The following is an 18,177-nucleotide window of genomic DNA, read 5'->3' on the forward strand; positions in this document are numbered from 1 at the left end:
CACCTGGATTTCTTTTTGATTTATGAAGATGTTTCATTTCTAGTAGGAGAGTCCCAGATGGGATAGTCCTGTTGGAGGTGGTTCTGAGTCACTCACACATCCTGTCATCATGTAATTAGTTAAAAGTCATATGAGCCACGATTCTGAATTACGGCAAGGGTCATTAAAGTGCCAAGACTCCTTTGTGAGATATTACCCCACCTTGCCATCATGTGCGCCAGTGAGGTCAAAGTGTATGACTATCAGGATCCCCTCCACTGCAAGGTTGCATACTGCAAAATAAGTCCAGATGCATATCCCATGATGCATTGAGCATTTCTGCTTTACTCACCTCTTTTATCTGTCTACCCTCTGGACCCCCAACCAGTCACAGCAGATGGCTGCCCCCCTGGTTCAGCTGGTAGTTTCTTCCTGTTAGAAAGGAGTGTTTCCTTCCCACTGTCACCAGCTGCTAGCTCATAAGGGTAATCTGATTGATCATCATCAGATTTTATTGTTGGTTTTTTTTTTGCTGTGTTATTGTAGAGTCTTTACCTTACAATATAAGGCACGTTGAGGCAACTGTTGTTGTGATTTGGTGCTGTATAAATAAAACTGAATAGAACTGAATTGAATATCTTGTGATTGGAAGGTCTGTTATTTTATTTGCGTTTTAAGCAATTATTTGGCGCAGACTGTAAAAATGTTGATGTTTATGTAGCACATTAATGACTCAAAAGAGGGAGAGATGACAATTTAAAGTGAGCAGCACCACTTTACATATACAAGGTGAAAAGGGTGCTTAAAGTAATTCTGTCTGATGTAACATAAAACAGCCCTGCCTCTGTGCTCATTTCCTGCAGTACCACAGCAGGTTGTTTATACGACCACTTCCCATGCGTGCTACGTACCGCCCATCTTAAGAATTCCCTTGCATAAGACTGAGGCACTGCTGTCGTCCACAAAAGACCTGATTACAACATCAGCATCCAGATAGTTAAAATTTCTAAAAACATAACAAGCAGACACTGCCGATTTGAGCCCACGGTGTCTAATCAATGCGTTTCTGTTATGGCGGCATGAGTGTGATTGTGTAACGTGTTAGATATGATTTTTTTTTAAAAAAGGAACATACAATTCTTACTTGACATGTTATCGGGGGTAAGCAGAGGTGTGGCCGCCAGGATAGGAGAATAAAGGTTGTTTTCATGCTTAACTAGCAGCTAAATATGTTTCTAAGCTGCACCTCCCAGAATCATTGACCAGTCAACTCAAGGCACAAATGTAAATATTAACTCTTCAGAAGAGTAATGACAAAATTAGAACATTTGTCTGAAAGTTGAAGGCACAGCAAACATATAAACCGCAGAATATACAATATACAGGTGGGTCCATAAGTCATTTTTTCCTCAGTACACCAGCAAAAAGGATAAAAAAAAATAAAATTTAAGATTAAAGACTATGCATACTGTAATCTGCTAAAGTATTGTGTTAACTGTTTGTACTACAGCAATTCTTATGCACTCTCCCCAAGAGGCTAAATTGGCAGAGAACAATTTAATGGCCCGATGAGGATCTGTCTGGTCCCTCGTTATTCCATGATACAAAGAGGAGTAAATGTATTTTAGTAGTAAGCGCAGACACCTTTTTTTCCTCCTGTGCTAGCTTCAGTCTGCTGATTTGTTTTGACTTTTTTTTTCATTTCCTCTCTTGAGGGTAAAACTCGATAACTCAGAGACATCACAACCCAGCCTGAAGTTAAGCGGACTGACTCCATAATTCACAATCAGATCAGATTGCTAATTGGAAGGTCAGGCTCCTCCAGCATGTATGTCAAAGTATCCTTGGGCAAGATATTAAATCCCAAGTCGCCCCAGATGCATCCATTGAAGTATGTGTGTGCAAATGTTAGGCAAAGTTCTTAGACATAGAAAGAAGCACACGTACGAATGTTTGTGTGTGGCTGAATAACACTCGTAGTAAGAAGATGCTCTGAGTGCTCACACAGAGTAGAAAAGTGCTATATGTAAAGTCAATTTAAGCATATAAACTGAGTTTCATTGTTTACACTTTCAACACATCTCTGACAGCAGACAGCAGCTGTGTTAAACTGGACTGACTGCAGGATTTGAGCAAAGGGAGAAATCTGCTCTCAGGGATATCAGGCTCAGGGTTATCCCTCTATAAATACCTTAAATTTAGTGCGTCTCCCCCAAAAGTGCATACCTGTCGTAGAAACACAAGCAGGGTAGAATAAAGTAATAGAAACATACAGGTGCTAGAGCCCTTGAATAAGTCAGAGTCGTGTCAGGGTTCAGAATTCGTCACGTGATAGGCGGTGACGGTACTTACCGGTGGATTTAAATTAGGAGACAGTCCGGCAACTTTTGACTATTATGAATCTATAAATGCGTTGAGTTACAATATTTAGATACAGATGGAAAAAAATAAATAAAGATGACGTGATGGCTCTGATTTTAATTATTTACGGTTTCCATGGTTACGCAGCGCTGTTTTGAATTATCAGTCGAGTCCTTTGCTCTGACTTCTTAACTTCGCTGTTTTGAAAGCTACCTTAAATGACCTTTGGCTGCCCCACATGCTCCCCGCACCACCACCACCACCACCACACACACACACACACCAACAGCAACTCCACCTCACCGGACAGCCAAAAGAGAAAGCAAGGCGGAAGCCTGAAGTCAGGTGAACCGAAACGTAAACGCCTAGAGGATCGGGTCTATCCGACTATTGCTGTCGTTGTGTCTGTGGAGTAGTTTCTGTTAAAGCCTGATGGATTGGTCATCCTTCGAGCACCATTTTAATGAGGAAATGGCTTAAAGCACACTGCTGCTGTGGAGTTTGTGCTTCTTTGACAGATGAACAACACTGAATCTGACACCGAGCGCCAGCTACAGTACAGTCCTGTACGCGTGTAGAAATGTATTCATTGCGCTTTGTTTTGATCCTATCATTTCACGTATGCCGGAGTCTTCCTGTCGATGCAGGTAGGAATCACGTCTTTAAAAAAAAATGGTTTCACTGTAATTCATTAAATAAATAAATAAAATGTATAGGATTGCTTAATTTCTTTTGACAGAACAGCAGGGACGGCTTTCAGCAGCTTCAAACAGTGCATGAATCCACCCATTTTCTGTTATTCTCTTTAATCTTCGGGTGGTGGATTTGACTGGATTTAATTCTTTCACAGGTCGTTTTATTTGTATGTGCAGGACTCCTAGGAATATAAAACAATGTCTGGCCATGTAATCAGAAACTGAAACAACCAAACAAAAGTTATCTGTGGGCGTTTTATGTTGAATTGTATAAAGTTATCCAGATACAAAACAGGCAACTTGCACAGTACATGATTCTTTTATTGATAAGATAAGATAAGATAAGATAAGATAACTCTTTATTGTCATTGCACAGTCATACATAGTACAGTAGTACAATGAAATTGGAAAAACTGTCCTACGTCGGCACTACATATAACACAACACGACACGATATGACACATCACAACGTAACAAACAACACAACACAGTATATTAACTTAGTATAAAAAAGAAGAATAAGTGTATGTGTATTGCACACTGTTATTATTGCACATTAATTATTATTGCACCTTGTTATAAATATAAATATTATTGTTATCGTTTTAAACATTGTTACCTCCCCCTAAAAAGTCCAGGGAGGTATCCAGTCAGGTCAGCTATTTACATTGATCAGGGCTATTGCCCTGTTGTAAAAGCTGTCCTTGAGTCTATTTGTTCGGGACCTCAGCAGCCTGAACCTCCTGCCAGACGGCAGCAGCTTAAACACCCGGTGTCCTGGGTGTGTGCAGTCCCGTAGGATGCTGCGTGCCCTCTTGAGACAGCGAGTGCTGTACAGGTCCTTCAGGGAGGGGAGAGGATGTCCAATGATTTTTTGGGCCATGTTGATGACCCTCTGGAGTGCCTTTCTGATTGCTGTGGTGCAGCTGGAGAACCACACACCGATGCAATATGTCAGCACACTTTCAATGGAGCAGCGGTAGAAGACGGTCAGCAGCTCCTTCTTCAGGTCCATTTTTCTGAGGATTCTCAGAAAGTGGAGACGCTTCAATTTGCATCAATTTGACAAATGCAGTGAATTTTAAAATATGCATATATATAGAGAGAGAAGGAGAGATGAAAAACAATCAAAATATACCGAGGGATGTGACGCTGCAAAGCATTTCAAAGAGCTGCACTTGACTTGATTTAGTGTTGGTTATTTAATCAACTATAAACACTGTGTGACAGAATGTAGAAATCACCGCATCTTGTTATTTCACACCATGCGATTAACATAAAATGTCTATCCTGCTCCAGAAAGCAGAAGTATGGTAAATGCAAAATATTTACTAGAAAGGCTATTAGCTTTTGCTTTCAGTTTTGCTTTTGTGAAGTGAAAGTTAGATACATCAGTTCAGTGTGATTTGGTTATTCCCCCTCTAAGGGAGGGATTATGTAATTGGTTGTGTTTGCAATCTAGTGCTCCAAAGTTTTTTGGGATATCATTTTCAGACTTTGTGTGATGGTAGATACCAAAAACAGCTCGAGATCATTTAGGTGAAAATTGGGTCAAGATCAAGGTTCAGCAAAAACTTCACATTACCCACAATTTCTTATGGATTGTCTTCACACTTTGCAACAATATACTTGTGGGACACGAGTACCTAGGCTGACTAAGCATTTGACTTTCATCTTCCTTTTTAGCACCCATTTACAGTTTGCCCATTGGATCATCTCCAAACCTTAAAGCAATATATTAGTCAAACAAAGCACTATCTTTGTTTGAGTGCTAAAGCCCGCCCCTCCACACACCCCCAACACAAGGTTATATGACTCTACAATGACACAAAAAGATTAATATACTACAGTAGATTTTCATATTACCAATGAAAAAACTTTTTTCCTCACAGCTCACACATTTTCATCTCCTGTGACACCATGTGAAACGTGTCCATAGGAAACTAAAGCTTGCTGTTAATAATGCTCACATGATAATATGATAAATTATTGTGTGTGGTTCTATCTCTCACGCCATCTCCATAAAAGACAACAAGAAATAAATAAAGTGTCAATAGAAAATTGTACTTAGTAGTCAGTATAAGCTTTTAATGATATAAGTTAGCATATGATAGAATACTGCATGATGACCTTTTGATGTGTTAGACTGTTGTTCACTACAAAAACTTGTTCTGTTCTCTTTCTTTGTTTCTTCCCACAGCGATAATAAGAGCTGAACCACTCTTATCTTCACTCCCTTCTGAATCCCACAACACACACATAAACCTGCATACGCACATACATACGCACTAACATTCCTCTGTCTATGAACAGATGTATTCACTATTGTATTACTTTTGTATATAAATAAAGACCAGAGCGGTAACAGAGCGCACTTCACAGGGCCCCCACTCTGATGTGAGCGCTCTGTGACCGCCCTTGCAAGTAAAAACTGCAGCGTGTGTGTCTCCACTCTCTGACACTCTCAGCTGAAGAAGTGTCATTTAGAATAAATCTCTTGACATAAAGCTACAATTGCATTTCCTTTTTTCTTTATGTTTTTAAAATTTATATCTGGTTTTTGTTTTTGCCCATATTACATTAGATACCGTCGTACTGCAGATCCAGCAGTGGAGGAGGGCAGGAAGTCAGCAGGTTGAAGAGCAAGTCCTTCTCAATGGAATTCCTTTAATGGGCAAAAGCCCAGAATTCAATGCAGTTATCAAAGCCGTATTAGATGACACACTCCTAACATCTCTTATCAGTTTCAACCAGACCTCTTCAATACGTAAGAAAATCAAATTGTCTTGTTTTACAACTGAACATTTGTGTAAGTGAGATTGTTGTTACCAGGGCCACAACCCATTAACTCTCAACAGGTAACCACACCATTCTTCGTTCTCGAGAATGCACGTGGGAAGGGTCTAAGCTGCGCTGGGCAGATCGTGTATTTGCTGACAGCCAGTTGTACCTGACTCTCAACCAGAATGACATGTGGACAGCCCACGTACAGGAGGCGGTGGCCATCAAAGCGGTTTGGGACCAGGAAGTGCAGCAAACAAGAGCAGAGAGACTCCATCTGCAGGAGGGATGCGTCAAGCTGATGAAGCATTTGAACCTTTCTGAGAAACAGTCAGGTATATTTTACTTCAGGCTGTTTTCCTGCCTGCTTTAAGCGCTGCGGAACAAAATCAGTTCAATAAAGTGTTGAACTTAGAGAAACTTTTTTACTCCTGCTCCGACTGCCCTTTTTAAACTTGTCAGATTCTCCAGCAATAACTGTAATAACATTTTTCTAAGCAACCCATAAGTATAATATGCAGTAATTCATGTCTGAATACAAAAATAACAAAATATTTTCAATGACATATACTTGAATGATACACTGCTCTTCAAAAGTCTCGAGCCGCCCCTCATTTATTGTTATATGTTTCTAGGAAAATGGGAAATAAGTGCAGTGACTTATGAAATGTACATTTCTACAAATCTGTGCACTTCTAACAAGCTTGAAAGTCAATATTTGGTATGACCACCTCTATTCTTCAAAATTGACTCCTTTGTTCACAGTGAGTCATTATCTGGAACAAACACTAAGCTGATAGCTTTAACTCCTTTGCAGTGATTACAGACCTAAAAAATGAACATTTAAGGACTTACATTTCCATCACAGTTGGGCAGACTTTGTTAAGAATAAGAAGACGATGTTACTTGGTCAACTTTGATTAGCCTGCTACTGTAGAAAACAATAAAGTTAGTTTAAATTTATCCTTACTGTGTATATTTGATTTGAGGATATGCTGAAATTCCTTATCCAGAAACAGGACATTTATTTATTTAATGCTAATCTTTTTAAAATGCAGAAAATGCGTAATAATGTATCTCATAATCATTTCAGTTGTTTAGTTTTAAAAGCCTCTTTGAAAGTAGTAGTAAAGGAATGTAGTACAGTACTGTGCAAACGTTTTGAGCCACCCCTCATTTATTTGAAGTAGGTGCAACGATTTATTCAAACATGTGTAAGCGTGCACGGAAAAAAAAAGGCAAAACCAGTTTGTCCAAATGTAAGAAGCTTGAAAGTCAATATTTGGTATGACAACCTTTATTCTTCAACATGCGCTGAACTCTCTTAGGCAAGCTTTCCGGTCATTTCTTTAAGTAGTATTCAGGAATAGTTCTCTGGGCTTCTTCTAGTGCACCACTGTGGGTTTTTCTATTTTGGTGTGTTTTTACTCCTTTGGAATCATTTTTAGGCTGGAAATGGAAACTGGTCTCATTAAGCTGCTTTTTAAGGGTTGGTGGCTCAAAATTTCTACATTTATAATTTCATCATTGTTGACAAGATCTCCAGCACCACTTGTAGAAATACAACCCATAACCATGACAGAGCCTCAAGCATGTTTTACAAATACACACTCACTGAGACGGTACTATTTTATGTCTGTCATACTGTGTTGTCTTTTGCATTGTTCAGAATCAGCTAAAAAAATGGGAACAGCTGCTTGTAACAAAGAGCCTAAAAGCACAATTTAAAATTGGTTCTTTGCTAAGTTACAAGAGTTCACCTCCACATACAGGACATACGTGTTTTGGAGCGGAATTTTTTTTTGTTGACTGTCGGGTTACAAATTTAACATATTTTCTTAGTTCCAGGAATTCTTCACCTTCATCTTCTGGTCCCACTCCTGGCGCTCATTATGTTTGGTGTACTAATTATGGTCAGCATCGTTATCTACAAAATAAAAGGTGGGCATTGAGAATTTTTCTTTCTTTCCATTTAGATGTCAGCACATGAAGTTGTGCATCCTTTATTCACAGTTCACTGCTTAATGTAGCAACAAGATGCATGTTTAAGAGGTGACTGCAGTCCAGTGTTGCACATTGTCATTTAACAGAATGTGCTGACCTTTATCTCTGCCCTAACTTTAAACTGTCACATGATTTTAATGACTCTTATACCCAAGAGAAGTGTAAACTATGTTCCTGTGTTTTGTCTTTTTCACACTTGCTATGCAGGTTTCAGGCACCCTGGAGGTAAGAAAACTACAACTGTCATGTGTTCTCTTTATTTTCATGCATTTCTCTGCTCGGAGTCCTAGTGAAAGATTCAGAAAGTTAAATATTAAGTGAAGTCAAACAGACTCCCTTTGCTTTTCAAAGGTGTTTGTGGCCCAGTCATGTGGTCTGTCTAAAATGACTGTAACTATAGTATCATTAAAAGTATCATTAGAGATTAAAACCACATATTCATGAACTCAGTAACATGTCACATACCATAATCTGTGTTTTTCCTTTCCCCACAGGTGTCATTGGCTCAATTGTCCATTACCACAGAGATATGAATGAAATGACTGAAAATGATCGGGAAATTGTGTAGACGTCTTCTGTTACAATACCTCACAACTGTAATAATACTAAAAAAACGGATGATATTTCCAGCATATTTCTGTATGAAAACTGATAGCGTAGCTCCATGAATATCAGCAGGCCTTTGCGATGTGTAATTCAAGCTTTAGGTAACATTCCTGGCTCCAGTGAAACATAAGCTTTTGTTTTTTGCATTAAAATTGCACAGTACTCTGTTTTATGTAGAATATTTAAATGTTATGTTGTTTTGCTACTGAGAGACTGATCAAAGTGTCAAATCCTGGTTGTTTTGAACTAAAAATGTGACTGCAGCATCTTTACTTGAAAAGCTTTCAGTGTAGTTGCACGTCTCTTTATACCAAACACTGTTGGGATTCCTTGGCCATGAGATTATTTAAGTAAATTACTTTTTTTTATTTCCTACTGCTTTATTTAGTTTTTTTTTTCTGTTGGCATGTCAGGTAAGAGGAGAGCAGAATAAAAGTATAATCTGGAATTCACATTAACCTGTGATGTCAGAGTTATCACTTTATTTAAAGTAAATCCTGATCATGTAAATCAGGGGTGTCCAACTCCGGGCCTCAAGGACCAGTGTCCCTGCAGGTTTTAGATGTGTCCTTGATCCAACACAGCTGATTTAAATGGCTTAATTACCTCCTCAATATGTCTTGAAGTTCTCCAAAGGCCTGGTAATGAACTAATCATTTGATTCAGGTATGGTGACCCAGGGTGATATCTAAAACTGTAGAGTTGGACACCCCCGATGTAAATCAATTGACCAAATGCCAAGCAAACAAGAAAATGACTTTAAATCTAAATGATAGTGCATAATAAACAATAAATATTTTATTTGTTCAACACTAAAGATGTTTGTTTGAGGTGCCTCCTTTAAGCTGTGGTCCAGACCTGTGTACAGGTGTGTCAAGGTGACTGAAAACCAACATGTACACATCAGTCAAAGAGCAAAGACACAATATATTATCAGACTATGAGAAGCTTTTTGCTTAATCACTCAGCAAATATTTATATTTAAACTCTCCCTGAAATTAATATTTACCAATATTAGATTCTTAAATAAAAAAAATAAAACCCAATATTTATTTATTTATTTTACTAGCCTTCAAATACAGAAAAATATACTTGATAGCGGTCTCGTGTTTTAAAGTAAAGCGTCTTACAGGTCTTTAGTTTTGTGTCGCTCTTTAAATTCATACAGCGCAGACCTAAACTACAGATAGAGGGCGACACCTTTAAGTGGAGAGGTTTCTTTTCATACGTTAAAGAAAGTATCATTGACCAATCACGTTAACGTATTCGTAAACGTCACCATAGCAATGCGCTGAGCTTACTGCAGCTTCTTGAACTAACCAATCGCATGAGCGCTCTGTGGCATTTAAACGTCGTGGCGTCATACGCACGAAATTCAAAATCGAGAGAGAGACAAGAGTTTGTGCTTCTCTGCATTTCACGTTTTCTCGACGAGGTGAGGTCATTGTGTTGATTTTGAAATTGCAGAAATATACTTTTGAATTCAATCACTAGTTTTAAGTTTGTTTTGTTTATACGTGAAATCATTTTTAATCGATTAAGCGATGGTGCTAACGCGTTCTTTCATTGGATTCATGCTACACAATCGTTTAGCTTGGTCACGTTAAGCTAACGTTCAAAACAAGAATAGAAGCATAGCGAAGTTTTTCAATCGGACCTGACTTACTTTTTAAATGAAGACATTTTTGACAGATGCTATCCTAGCATTAGTCTGAGCATCGTAGCTGTCAGTAAGCCTTTATACTGTTTCAAATCAGATACGGACTTACTGTTTATCTGTTGTGATGTCCAGGTCTATGAAAACGTTGATAAAATGGCGCAGTTTGGGTTTGAGAACGACATCCACAGCATCTTGAAGCTGGACATGCCGATCACAAACGCTCCCATGGCGAGGTGGCAGAGAAAGGCGAGCTCATCAAACACATCCGCCCTGAGCGGCTTGTCGCCGGGAAAGTCTGCTAATGTGTCCCTGAGCTCATCAAAAACACCAAGCAAAACGCCAGGTAATGTATTTGTCTGCATTTATACTCGTATGTCGGGGAAAGCTTTGCAAATGTTAACCACTGGGAAGTTTTTAATTTATTTTTTTTATGGGTCATAGGCAAAAACAAGAAACAAACCCCATCCAAGATGGGGGGTGATCGTTTCATTCCCATCAGAAACAGCAAGCAAATGGATGTGGCAACTTTCCTGCTGACAAAGGAGAATGAGCCAGCGGACACAAACACATCAGTTACATCAGTAAGTTGTGTAACAAACACTTAAGCTTCTATTTGTACAAGTAGGATATCAATCAGTGTGGCTCCCTGTGTCTGAAGGAAACCCAGAAAGCGTGGTCTGTGTCACTGAATGGATACAACGTTGAAGATGCAAAGATCCTCCATCTTGGAGGGAAACCACTTAATGCACCAGAAGGTAGAAATATGTGCATTTTATAAATATCTGCTGTATTGAAGGCAATTCTTTTTATTCATTGTCGCTCTGTCTTGTTTACAGGCTACCAAAACAACCTAAAAGTCCTCTACACTCACACAGCAACCCCTGCCTCTATTAAAAAGTCCAGATACATATCTTCAACTCCTGACAGGATCTTGGATGCTCCTGATCTTAGAAATGATTTCTGTAAGTTGGGCACTTAAGAGGATTTTACATCTCTATACAATTGACTTTATTTAATTGCAATGAATCTTTAAATGATGCCACAAATTTACAGAAAGGCAGAGAATGGACGCTGATCAATAGATTCTAAAAGAGCAAATCTTGTATGTTTGGTTTGAAGTCCTTATTCGTGACTTGCATGCTGGAATATTTAAGTCAGACTTCTTACTAGGAAAGTTGGAGCAGCCCTCCAACCTCATAAGCTAAGATGGCAGTGCAAGTCATTTTTGTTTCCATTGTTGTCCATGACTGGCTGTATAAACACTATCCAGATCACGACAAGGCTCCGTCATGAATGCGCTGCAGCATTTAAGAGAGAGAGAGAGAGATCTCTATCTCAGAGCAACACCATTCCCAAGTTGTTTTCCTGTTTATATATGTTCCCGTTTAATAAATAGGAACCCAACTGAAATTCAGTGTTGCATAAACATCCTAGTTTAGTAAATTAAGAATACTTTAACATGCAATATTAATTTAGGCTTTTTTTTCTCCCCCCTCTAGATTTGAATCTACTTGATTGGAGCAGTAGAAATTTTCTCGCTGTTGCTCTTCATAACAGTGTTTACCTGTGGGATGCCACTCAAGGAGACATCCTTCTTCTCATGAAGATGGAGCGTGAAGAGGACTACATCTGCTCCCTGTCCTGGACTAAAGAGGGAAGCTACCTAGCTGTTGGCACCAGTGACTGCAAGGTTCAGGTCCGTGTGGAGATCATCGTGCCACTTGAGTCCAAATGAATATGGGACATATCAGAACATGTGTTTTATATATATTTTTTTTTATAAATTGTATTGATTTCCATTTAGTTGTGGGATGTTGAAAATCAGAAGCGCTTGCGCAGCATGGCCAGCCACACAGCAAGGGTTGGAAGTCTGAGCTGGAATGACCATGTTGTCTCCAGGTAAAAATGTTTCTCCTACCAAAGACAGTGGTGATATCTCCCTGGTGTTTTCCATTTTTGCACTCAAGTGTGTGTTCTCCTCTTTCACCACCCCCTGCAGTGGCTCCAGATCTGGACACATCCACCACCATGATGTGAGGGTGGCAGACCATCACATCGGCACCCTGACTGCTCACGCACAGGAAGTGTGCGGCCTGAAGTGGTCCCCTGATGGGCGATACTTGGCTAGTGGAGGCAATGATAACTTGGTGTGCATATGGCCCCGTGCACAGGGGGGCAGTGCTGGCAACGACAGCCAGCTGATCCGTTGCTGGAGCGAACATCAGGGAGCAGTCAAGGTGAGCAGCAAACAGAAGTTCAATATGCTAATTTTCTCCTTTTCAGTTTCCTCTCCCTTCCTGCTCCTTGTGAACATTTAATGAAGACTGAAGTTTAAATATTCTCGTTGCCACTTGTGTATGCCTTTCCATTGTTCTAGGCTCTGGCCTGGTGTCCATGGCAGCCCAATATCCTTGCATCTGGAGGTGGTACTAGCGACCGCCACATCCGTATCTGGAATGTAAACAGTGGCTCCTGTATCAGTTCGCTTGACACTCAGTCCCAGGTAACTGCATCCTTCCAGGGATGTCAAACTAATTTTACATTGTGGGCCACATACAGCTCACATTGTTCTGAAATGGCCCCGATCAGTAAAACTCCGTTTTCTGGCAATGTAAAGAAGTTTAAACATTTAATCTCTGAAATCTCTTAATATAGAATAAAATTTCAACAGCATTTCTCAGTTTTTCTATATTGTAAAATAAAGGTCTCGCCCAAAATTTCCACGTTTTGTTAATGCATAACAGATTTAAATAGTTGTAGAGGATTAAAATGAACATTTCTGTATTAATATTTAAGTGCATATAGTATTGAGCTACTATAGTGTGGAATGAATGGCGATGTGGAAGGTCTTTATCAATAGGAAAAGCTGGTTCAAGTTCAAAATCATTTCTTTCACTTTCAAGAACTGTCCAGTGGGCCTAAATGGAGACTTTGCTTGGCCCGTTCTGGCCCTGCACCTGTTTGACATCCCTGTTCCACACAGTTCGGTTTTAATGGTCATTCCCACTAAAATGTGTTTGACTACATGTCTCATCCAATCCAACTTTTTAGATCTCATCCCTGGTGTTTGCACCCAACTACAAGGAGCTGGTCTCTGCTCATGGATATGCCCACAACAATGTTGTTGTCTGGAAATATCCCTCTCTCAGTAAAGTCGCAGAGCTCAATGGTAAACAAGTCCCGTCCACATAAAGGCACATCCAGTGAACTGAGAACCTGCTGTTCCTCCTTTCTCCTGGTATAATTTGTTTATTTTTCTTTAAGGCCATGACGACAGAGTTCTGAGTTTGACTCTCAGTCCGGACTGCTCGACTGTTGCTACTGTTGCTGCAGATGAGACCATTCGCCTGTGGAAGAGCTTCGAAATGGATCCCATTAAGAAGAAGGCTAAAGAGAGGATGGTGAAATCAACCAGCAGCGTCATTCATCAGTCCATCAGATAATTTTCTTCAATGAGATTTTACATCTGTTATGAGTTTGAGTTATTTGTGATATATATTTTTTCTTAATTTATCCACAATAAAGGAAACCACCTGGTGTTCTGTGATGCTCCAGTTGGTGGTTTAAAGTGTTAATGGCCGTGTGTGTGGTACTAGTGATTTTTGTCAGTCAGTTTTTAAAATGTATAGCCTAGGTTTTTTTTTCTTTTAAAATCTGGATGTTCTGTATACCTGGGTTATAAATAAACACTTCACCATATCGGCTTCCCTTTGTGTTGCTTCATGTTGCCAGGACCAGTTTAAAAGTTTACTGGTGTGTTGTTTTCAAATACATCCTGCTTATGATGTAGAACTAAATCTGCTGTTCATTGTCAGACTAGAGCTGGCTTTTGTTACATCACAAAAGTTGATCTATTATAACGGATCACTTAATCTGCTGTTATTCTGTAGTGTTTGTTGATAAAATGCAACCAACTTTGTAGATGTGTCTCAAGTATCTAAGGCCTGAGGATGTATTTCATTGAACTTTTTTTCCCCACTTAATGTAAATACAAATGCCCAAATATTGCCACAAGGTGGCTCACTCTGAATTCAGAACTGAGTGCTTGCATTTAAGTTATTTAAAAGGAATGCTGATTGGGTTCACATGCAGAATTTCCTAAAAGTATGTCGTCATATTGCAAAAATAAGCTGGGTTTTTGCTGTCAACTTTTTTTTTTTTTTTTAAATTGATGTGCAACTGCTACGAGTACAGATTATGAAAGCTCATGTTTATAAATCATTGGCTTTTAGAAAGGTCCCATAATGTTATCTTTAATTGACCAAGAGTTAAAACCAGCATAACAGGCCCAACCTCTGTTCCTCAGAGGGCACATACACGTTAAAACGGGTCCCCAATCCCAGTCCATGAGGGCCAGTGTCCCTGCAGGTTTTAGATGTGTCCTTGATCCATCACAGCTGGATTAAATGGATAAATTACCTCCTCAACATGTCTTGAAGTTCTCCAGAGGCCTGGTAATGAACTAATCATGTGATTCAGGTGTGTTTGACCCAGTGTGAGATCTAAAACCTGCAGGGACACCGGCCCTCGCGGGCTGGGATTGGGGACACCTGCGTTAAAGTAATCAATAGCAGCAAACATTGATGGGTTTCAGTATATTCAGACTTCTTTAGTTATAATTCAGAAACAACCAACAGCATAGAAAGCCTATTAACTTCAAGCACAGTGTGCAAAGAGAACAGACCATACAGAGTTGTAAAACAGACTGGATTAATACAGATGAACATGCACAGCAGTGTATGTGCACTTTAAAAACAACACAAAACTGTAATATACAGTATAACATTGCTCTCCCACAACTCTCAAAATTGAAATTTAGTTTAGGTGTAACACTTTTCGGTCAGTGCACACCATAACTGTTTTTCAAGTTACGCAGACCTTTAAATTTAGTTTTATTTCAAAGATAAATAAAAAAATAAAATAAGAAAAAAAACCTTAAATATTTGACATTTACAGTGAAATTCTTTGTGGGGGGCTAACAGATAATTGCAGTTATTTACATGTTCTAGTCTTGTGTGAAAACTGTGCCGTACTCCCAAGCAACAAAGCCCATGTTAGCAAAAACAGCAGTGTGGGTCGAGCCCGAGTCGAAGAATACTATCAGTGACAAAAATAAGCACCAATCTTCATACAGTATTCATCACAGTTACAACTTACAAACACAACGTGGGCAGGTAGAGATCACCATTCACGCCCCAAGAACACTGGATGTGCTTTCACAAAAGACTAGATTTACAAAGAAACTACAGTTTAGATGAAGCATACTGAAATTGATGTCAGTCCAATATGCCAGTAGATATGAATGATGAATTTAATGGTGTTAATTCGAACTGACAGTCTGTGTGTCTCTCTCATTTTCCAGGCAGGGTCACAGAGTTAGACTTCCTTGACTTTGCCCATGAAGATTTTGCCGTTGGTGCAGTGGTGACTGTTGCCATTCTGAAGGTGCTTTCCGTTGGCCACCACAGTGAACGGTTCGCTGGTTGAGCCGTTCTGTTTCGACTTTTCGGGCGTGAGGGGAAGTCTGTTGCCTTTTATGTAGGCCTGCACCCAAAAGTGGGAGAACAGGAGAAAGAATAAGACCCCATACATCCAGATCAGGTGGATCCAAAAGGGGACTTGATAGTCACACTTTTCCATGAAGTAGTATTGGCTGATGTGAATGGAGACCAGAATGAACTGCGTCTGAAAAACAACCACCCCTCCCAAACATTAGTTTTTGTAAAACAGTTGAGCTGTAGGCAAAAATCAGATATGCCATTTATTTGAATTTTTTGCTGTGGAAAATACAAAACAACGTACAAGCTGGATTGCGGTCATGTACTTCTTCCACCACAAGTATTTGTGGAAGCGAGGCCCTGCAGCAGAGAGTGCGTAGTAGGTGTACATGATAACATGGACTGTTGCATTCACCATGGCATGGAAGGAGCCCATTCCTCCAGCTTAAGAAGGGGGTAATAAAATATTATGTTAATGTACAGATGCAACATCTCACAGAAAAGTTGTGCTGGTCTTGCACTGTCAAACAATGCGTTTACATGCATTTGTAAGCTCACCGGGTGTCAGGCTGACGCCCCACCACCACGTCCAGGGCATAAAGGAGTGATGGAAGACGTGAAGAAATGTGATCTGACCTTGTTTCTTTCTCAGCACAAAGAATACCTGCAAAAGCACACATGGGATCAGTCACGGTTAACTGATCAAAAGGCCAAAATAATAAGGGGAAGATTTAAAAAAAAAGAAAAAAAAAGAAAGAAAAAGAAAATGCACCTACTGTGTCAAGAAGCTCAATGAATTTGGAAAAATAAAACAGCCAGGCCACCCAAATCATCTGTGGAAAGGAAGAGGGCTGTGATGTCAGATATCTGACACTCAAGCAGAAATAAAATAAATTACATTTAAAAGACCCAAAAAAAAAAAAAAAAAAAAAAAAAAAAATTTAATTATTAGCTTGAGACAATGAAAGCTCCCCTGTAAAAATTTACTGACTTACCCTAAGAGCCTGTGGGCTGGTGGAACGGTCAATAAGGTCGCATCTCCATGTGAAGGTGGTGGCCCATCCAGACATCATAAACTAAGTGTAAAAAAAAGAAAAAAACCACACCAGCAGCTTTTAGCACTGACATCACACCTGTAGTAAAAGAGCGCAAACAAATACCTTTTCGTCTTACCTCATACACTATGTAGGCATTCAACAGAACCATGGAAACATTGTAGATTATCATGGCGGTGTTGAGGTGGAAAGGTTTGCGATTTGCCATCACGCGAGGCCCCACGTACACGGAGAAGGCAACGTAACCCAGGAGGATGGTCGTCATGTGCACGGGGCTCTGCATCAGAGGGTAATCTCTGACTCTGGCATCTGGAAACCGCATACAGGAAACACAGGCATGTTTTAGTCCTTGAGTCATGGTTCCATACTGGAATATCTGGGTGGGTCCACCGGCACTTCAGGTCATACATACTTTTGTGCTGTTTCACACCTGATGATGATGACGAAATAAAATGTTCTGATTTGAGCAGATTGTAGGTGTGAAGAGAGAAATGAAGACACTTACCAGTTCTTGATTGTAGATAACTGTGGAACTCAACAACGCTTGTTATAGCCTCTTGCAGCATGGTGACTGCTTCCTCTTTACCCTTTCAAAACACCTGGAAAAAAACAACGAACAGTACAAAAAGACAAAGAGTCAGAGAACAAGAGATAAAGCGGAGCTGAAAGAGGTTGGTTGGGCAGGTGAGCAATAATATGACTGCTCAACCTGCTGACTCAATGACTGAACAAACAGGAGACAGCTGGATGGCCTCAACAAACACCCCTGAGTGCCCTCGGCTCCAATTTTTCAAACAGATATACAAGGAAAAAATGAGAGCGAATTTAAGAACTTCTTTCACAGCTCAGACTTTTTAAAAAGAAGAAGTCCTTCATAGATATTTTGGGCAGAATTGTGAAACGTGATTTCAGATGACAGGTTTTAAACAATGAAATGCTCATTGGGACTAACAGAGCAAGTCAAACAGGTGAGGCAAAGAACTTGGCCCATGTGGCCAAATGAGTGAATGAAATATGAGCAGATCATGAAGCTCAGGTAGTAAAATTGTAGAACGAGACACGATCATTTATGTTGTTTTGAACTAGTTCAAGCTTATTCTTCAGTTTTGACAAGAAGGTGAAAAGCTACAAGGTGTAACAAGTGACTCACCCTCTGAGCACTCCTGTATGCGAGGAAAGCAGCTCCTCAGCCACAGCCGGCAGCACTCAATCCAGTGAATTCAACAGATCTGCGACACCCGTGAGAGCGATCAGGCAGAAAAACCAGAAGCATGAAGGGATTTTCCGTGGGTTGAAGCCTCCAGCTGTCCTCTGATGTATGATATTTACACAATTACACAGAAAACAGACCAACAATAGCTAAAATGCTTTAAGGAAAGACCGATAAAGAAACCGAGAGAGAGAGGGAGATGAGTAAAAGTGACAGAAGAGCTATGACAACTATGGGACTGGGCTCATTCAGCTCAATTTAAACCCCATGGCTCTACTTTGTAGTTTCACAACCACACCCTGTTTCAGTGCTTGGCTCCACCTCTCTG

The 18,177-nt window shown here is 39.9% G+C and overlaps 3 protein-coding genes across 4 annotated transcripts; 2 read left to right on the forward strand and 1 right to left on the reverse strand.

The window, feature by feature from the left end:
* Positions 1–2,613: 2,613 nt before the first annotated feature.
* On the forward strand, positions 2,614–9,243 carry LOC113010892 (uncharacterized). Its single transcript, XM_026150160.2, has 6 exons — positions 2,614–2,987; positions 5,620–5,802; positions 5,894–6,151; positions 7,659–7,757; positions 8,028–8,045; positions 8,315–9,243. The coding sequence occupies exons 1-6, from the start codon at positions 2,921–2,923 to the stop codon at positions 8,386–8,388; spliced, it is 699 nt and encodes a 232-aa protein (XP_026005945.2). The 5' UTR covers positions 2,614–2,920; the 3' UTR covers positions 8,389–9,243.
* A 460-nt stretch (positions 9,244–9,703) lies between these two features.
* Positions 9,704–13,785, forward strand: cdc20 (cell division cycle 20 homolog). Its single transcript, XM_026150913.2, has 11 exons — positions 9,704–9,861; positions 10,219–10,429; positions 10,528–10,667; positions 10,745–10,841; positions 10,923–11,048; positions 11,586–11,782; positions 11,891–11,985; positions 12,086–12,323; positions 12,464–12,589; positions 13,138–13,255; positions 13,351–13,785. Exons 1-11 carry the CDS (start codon positions 9,754–9,756, stop codon positions 13,527–13,529), a joined length of 1,635 nt encoding a protein of 544 aa, XP_026006698.2. The 5' UTR covers positions 9,704–9,753; the 3' UTR covers positions 13,530–13,785.
* Positions 13,786–14,670: 885 nt separating this feature from the next.
* Positions 14,671–18,099, reverse strand: elovl1a (ELOVL fatty acid elongase 1a). Of its 2 annotated transcripts, XM_026150740.2 has the most exons (8): positions 17,790–18,099; positions 17,145–17,238; positions 16,758–16,948; positions 16,580–16,660; positions 16,361–16,417; positions 16,143–16,248; positions 15,889–16,028; positions 14,671–15,771 (listed from the first exon to the last, which is right to left on the reverse strand). In XM_026150740.2, the coding sequence occupies exons 2-8, from the start codon at positions 17,203–17,205 to the stop codon at positions 15,463–15,465; spliced, it is 945 nt and encodes a 314-aa protein (XP_026006525.1). In that variant the 5' UTR covers positions 17,206–17,238; positions 17,790–18,099; the 3' UTR covers positions 14,671–15,462. The 2 variants fall into 2 exon arrangements, with proteins under 2 accessions (XP_026006525.1, XP_026006526.1); XM_026150741.2 differs by lacking the exon at positions 16,361–16,417.
* Positions 18,100–18,177: the final 78 nt, after the last annotated feature.

This window comes from Astatotilapia calliptera, chromosome 18, assembly GCF_964374335.1.
Source record: "Astatotilapia calliptera chromosome 18, fAstCal68.1, whole genome shotgun sequence".
NCBI lineage: Eukaryota > Metazoa > Chordata > Actinopteri > Cichliformes > Cichlidae > Astatotilapia > Astatotilapia calliptera.

Coding starts and splice junctions, on each gene's coding strand:
- LOC113010892 (XM_026150160.2), top strand. CDS start 2,921: ATGTATTCATTGCGCTTTGTTTTGATCCTATCATTTCACGTATGCCGG. Junction 2,988..5,619: donor GAGTCTTCCTGTCGATGCAG/GTAGGAATCACG, acceptor ATATTACATTAG/ATACCGTCGTACTGCAGATC. Junction 6,152..7,658: donor CCTTTCTGAGAAACAGTCAG/GTATATTTTACT, acceptor ATATTTTCTTAG/TTCCAGGAATTCTTCACCTT.
- cdc20 (XM_026150913.2), top strand. CDS start 9,754: ATGAGCGCTCTGTGGCATTTAAACGTCGTGGCGTCATACGCACGAAAT. Junction 10,430..10,527: donor AACACCAAGCAAAACGCCAG/GTAATGTATTTG, acceptor TATGGGTCATAG/GCAAAAACAAGAAACAAACC. Junction 13,256..13,350: donor TAAAGTCGCAGAGCTCAATG/GTAAACAAGTCC, acceptor TTTTTCTTTAAG/GCCATGACGACAGAGTTCTG.
- elovl1a (XM_026150740.2), bottom strand. CDS start 17,205: ATGCTGCAAGAGGCTATAACAAGCGTTGTTGAGTTCCACAGTTATCTA. Junction 16,661..16,757: donor ATGCCTACATAGTGTATGAG/GTAAGACGAAAA, acceptor TTTTACACTTAG/TTTATGATGTCTGGATGGGC. Junction 15,772..15,888: donor ACATGACCGCAATCCAGCTT/GTACGTTGTTTT, acceptor GTTGTTTTTCAG/ACGCAGTTCATTCTGGTCTC.